Consider the following 4829-nt stretch of genomic DNA (forward strand, 5'->3'; position numbering starts at 1 on the left):
AAAGAAAAGAAAAGAAAAGAAAAGAAAAGAAAAGAAAAGAAAAGAAAAGAAAAGAAAAGAAAAGAAAAAACCAAAGACAAGGATCGAACTATTCAAGAAGAAATGTTAGAGTACAATGGTAAATAGATGCAGAATACACACATCTTGAATAACTACTTCTCTGGTCTTTTACTCTCCCCACTCTGTGATACTAAATCATAAAATAAAGGGAGATAAAATAACCCAAATATTTATATGATATTATTTTGTGTGTTTATGTAGTACTTCTATATTTGTATGGAAGTACTTTACGTATGCAAACAACAAAAGTTACAGTATCCTGTTACACACACTTCAACTGAGTATCTGTACCTCAACTATAAAAATTAAATGCAGAAATTTGGTCCATTCAGTCACTTAATTTAAGTAATTATAGACTCTATTCATATACCTAGAGCATACCATTTTTTCTTCGTAAGTGGGATCTGGTTCTTGGATTTCTTTTTGCTTTCCAGGAGATGCATCATCAAATACTTCCTGGTAGGAAAGAAAAATCATGGATTGTTCTTCAAAAATAGTCAACACATCATTATTAAACTAATTTCTGCTGAAAACACATTCTAAGTAATACATTTCTACTGCAAACTTGCTAGATACTCAAATGGCTGTTATCTAACCTGATAGGATATCTTGATGAAATTAAACGCCATGATGAAAACAACCTATTTAACCCAAATATGTAAACTACATGGCTACTGGCCAAGATTTAAACAACACAAGACTATTATCTACATCATCCTAGAATAAAAGAATAACTTTCAACAAATCTGTCTCTTTTTTTACTCAATAATTATGAAACCAAATTAAATAGTATATACTATGAAGAAATCATGTTCCTTTTTAATTATAAAACTGCAGTATCTACCTTGCTTGTATGTAACTACAAACCTGAAATACAGCATCATTAGTCATGCTGATTTCCATCTTCTGGAAAAATATAAAAAAATTTCATGCATCCTAAATTAAATACTCTTTAACAATCTGATTCCTAAATTGGTAGTAAATATCCTATCTTGTGAATTTATTCACCCTGACATTCAAAATGCCACAAACAAAAAACAGCAACCACTATACTGCAAAGTTCCACTCACCTATCAAAACAGCAACTAAGAATAGTTGGTAAAAGAATAATTTTCATTAACAATGTACAAATCTGGGCTTGGTACTATGTATTATAATAAAGCTACCTGTGATTAAAAAATTGGGCGGGCTGGAGGTGGTAGAGTAGTAAAGAGGTCAAATGACCTAAATTCTAGTCTAACTTCATTGCTAAGAGCTTTAGGTACCTGTGTAACCGTAACTTAAGCTCATCACAAATCTCTGGTTTCCACAAGTAAAAAGGATAAAGCCACCTGTAAGCCTACTTCACAAAATAGTATTGGATGTCATGAAAGGCCAAATACACCCTAAAAAAATAAAATGTGGTTTCCAATAGTAGTCATTATTTCTTCCATAGTTAAAAAAAAAAAAAGGGGGGGGGGATTTGGACTCCAAGACTCTTGAGGTCACATGACACACATACACAGTGTGTCTATCTGCCTAGTCTGTCGGCATTTAGTGTACCTATCTATCAATCAGTCTAGTCAATAGTGAAAAAAGGCAAAGATAGGCTCAATCTACAACTCCAAAAAGATCATAATAAACAAAAACTGGAATTACTCCCTTGACTTATCAGTATCCAAGCAAAAATGAAAACTTAACTGAATACATGTGAAAGCTAGCTAACATTTCTGGGAAGATCAGCCTTGTCAAAAAAAGTTCGTGAATGCAAGATTTCATTTGTTTTCTAATTTTGAAAAACACCCACCTTAAATTCTACTTTCAAACAAGAAAAAGGCATTTAAGACTGCTAAATATATTACATATTTTTGCTCAAATCTGTTTTTTACCAGGGAACTTCAATGACTTCCAAATTCAGTTCAGAAAAGACTGAAAGTACATTTACTTAAAAAAATTTTTTTAATCACACTATAACATGCAGAGAAAAAAAATCCAGGGTAAAATTAGTCAGTGAAGAAACTTATGAAAGATGAAATTACTAATGTTCCTGTACTGAGAAGGTTAAAATAACTGTCATTCTTTAAGAAATGAAATTGTCAAACATCCTTCTTGAAAGAATAGGAGAGTAAAATATGTGGGAAATGGATCAGTTTCAGAGCCAGACCTGGGTTCTCCCACAGGTTCTACTTATCAGAAGACTAATTTCCAAGAGCAAATAAAAATACCCTGGACTTCATTTCGTACTGGCTATCAAACACGAATGTCCATACTTAAATTCCACTTTAGTTTAAAAACAGCAAATAAAAGCCAAATTAGGCTTTATTACTCTTTCTGATATTTAAATAACATCTCTAGTGAGACACTGGTTGTTATTCCAAAATTTGAATGGAGACTCTTTTGAGAAGCTTACAGAAACTATGGACAGCACTGTGCAGAGAATTGTCCATTTACACACAACTGCTTTCAGTGTGACGGATCTTCAAACCCCCACACCATGGAGCTGGAATCCAAGTTAAACAGCCCTAGTAATCCGAAGAACCACTTTAAACCTTAAGTAAGAAAAGTAAGGCAACACTAGTGAGGAATTTGAAACAGATCTAAAATCACTTGAAAGTACAGGATATCAATGTTCTATTGCACCAAAACCTACCCTCACCACTAAAAGTTCGCTCATAAACTACTAACATGTTACTTCACTCTAGATTAGACCTTGGGTGCCCAAATAGAACTCTGCTGTGCCAAAAACGTTTCAATGGTAAACTGCACTTCCATTTACTGACTTGTTCATACTGCATAAAAGATCATTTTTTTTAGAGCAGTATTACCTTCACCCCTGTATCTTAAGGATGGAAAAATCCCAGAAATCTTTGGGCTACGACTTTAAAATATCTCAAAACCGATCGAAGGCCAGGAATAAAATTTGGAAGGAGCAAGCAATCACTTTGTTCCCAGACATCGCACAGTCTTGGAGCATACCCAAGAGACCCGCCTGGCAACTCCCCAAACTTTCCACCCCCGCAGCACTGTCACCATACCCTGGCCAACCCCAGTCCTTAAAGCAGGCTGGGCAGCGAGCGGTACCAATTTTCAAAAAATAAAAAAATAAGTGAATAAAAAAGGCCAAGGCCTCAAAAGAGGAATTGCGCTGGATTGAAAGCTAACCGCCCCAGATTCATCAATTCATCCATCCTCCCATCCATCCCCCGACTCAAAATTAAATGGGCGTCCACGACGGCTGCTGCTACCTCGGTCGCTTCCCTCCCAAAGGAACAGTGCTTGGGAGGAGCCTCCGTTCCCTTCACAGGAGCAGCTGCGCCCCGCTTATCCCCACTGCGCACTCGGCCATCCAGCTCTAGCCATTGTTTCTGCCCAGAACAGATACCGCCCCCATAAGGACCGGGATTAAGAAAAGGAGGCCTGAATCCTCGGATGCGCAGCTTTTAAATGCCTTCCCCACCCGGTGCATCCTTCCCTGACTACTAAGGGGCATCTCCCTCGCCCATCCCGCAAGTTTAGTGGAAACTAAAACCAAGAATCGGATGGGCCAGGGAATTATGGGAGTCTACCGGGAAAAAACAAAACAAAACAAAAAAAACCAAAAAAACAAAAACGGGTAGATCCCTCTCTGCCTCAGTAATCACTAACATCTGTTTAATAAAAGGGTTCGAGGATTTGGCAAGGTTCGCTAAAGAGATAAGTAATGTAAATGTGAAATGCCAGAAATCCATAGGAGTCGGCGTGGGTAGGTTAAGCACAAGGGCGCAAGGGTGAATCATTCCGGTTCCAAAGGGTCTGAGGCCGAGTTTGAGTGCCGAAGGGGTGGAGTACTGCTCTGCGTCTGAGCACTAAAATCTGGGCGAGGGAACCAGCTCCTCGCCCCCCTGCACGCTCTCCCCGCGCCACAAGCCACCCTCACCTCCATCTCGGAGTCCGCGGGGCCGGAGCTGGCCGCAGAGGGAGCCGCCTGGGCCGCGACACCCTCGGGGCCGCCTTTGTTGCTGCTGTTGCTCACGCTGCCGGCGGCCGAGGCTGCTGGCTTGGAAGGCGCGCTCTCGGGAGGCGGGGGTGGCGGAGGCTCGGCCGCGGACGACATGATGTTCCGTCTGCGTCACCCGCTGCTGCCAGAGGCCCGGCAGAGATGAGGAGGCCTAGGCCTGGGTGGCTACGTCGCAACGAGCTGACGGAAGTGCGAGAGGACCACCCGAATGCGCCCCTGCGCCGCGGCTCAGCTAAGAGCCTAAGCCCTGCCCAGCAGCCTCCCGGTCTCGTCTTCCTCCTCTTCCGCGGGGCTCGGGATTCGACCGGCGCTTACCTCACGGCGGGAATCACGTCGACGAGAGTGGGCGGGGCCACCTGGGTCACCGAGGTCAGGGAAGGCGGGTTAATTTACGGGAGGGCGGAGGGTTGGGTAAGGGGAAAGGAAAGCGAAAGAGACCGACGCGAGGAACTAGTTTCGCCGCCTCCTTTTCTTCCTCTGGTAGAAATCATCTATCTCGCCAGCATCCAGGACAACTACCTACGCCACCGACTTTCAACCCTCGCGAGATTAATAGTTGGCTAATTGACTCGGTTCTGAGTGCGCTTGCGCGGTCTCCTCTCCTCACCCTTGGCCACGCCCTCTCTGGGCCCCCAGCAGGCTCTAGGACGAGGAGTGGGCGGGGCCCCGAGGGAGAGCTTGGGGACGTAGCTTCGTGCGTCGGCTCCCCGGCGTGACGCGAACGCAGTTCCTAACGGCTGTCATCATCTGCCCTGTCTTCTGGGCCTGGCCGGGGGTCGGTGTCACCCCCTGA

The 4829-nt window shown here is 43.0% G+C and overlaps 1 protein-coding gene across 1 annotated transcript in view; it reads right to left on the bottom strand.

Annotated features, from left to right (window-relative positions):
* The window catches only part of SMARCA5 (SNF2 related chromatin remodeling ATPase 5), a 38467-nt gene extending 33889 nt beyond the window's left edge, over nt 1-4578 (bottom strand). Inside the window, exons 1-2 of the mRNA XM_040473097.1 lie at nt 3956-4578; nt 442-516 (exon numbers count right to left, since the gene is read on the bottom strand). Coding sequence (XP_040329031.1) covers nt 442-516; nt 3956-4132 — 252 coding nt within the window. The 5' untranslated portion in view covers nt 4133-4578. The remainder of the gene's footprint in view (nt 1-441; nt 517-3955) is intronic.
* Between the last annotated feature and the right edge of the window lie 251 nt (nt 4579-4829).

Source organism: Herpailurus yagouaroundi, unplaced genomic scaffold (assembly GCF_014898765.1).
Source record: "Herpailurus yagouaroundi ecotype Mexico unplaced genomic scaffold, PumYag 28, whole genome shotgun sequence".
NCBI classification, from domain to species: Eukaryota; Metazoa; Chordata; class Mammalia; order Carnivora; family Felidae; genus Herpailurus; species Herpailurus yagouaroundi.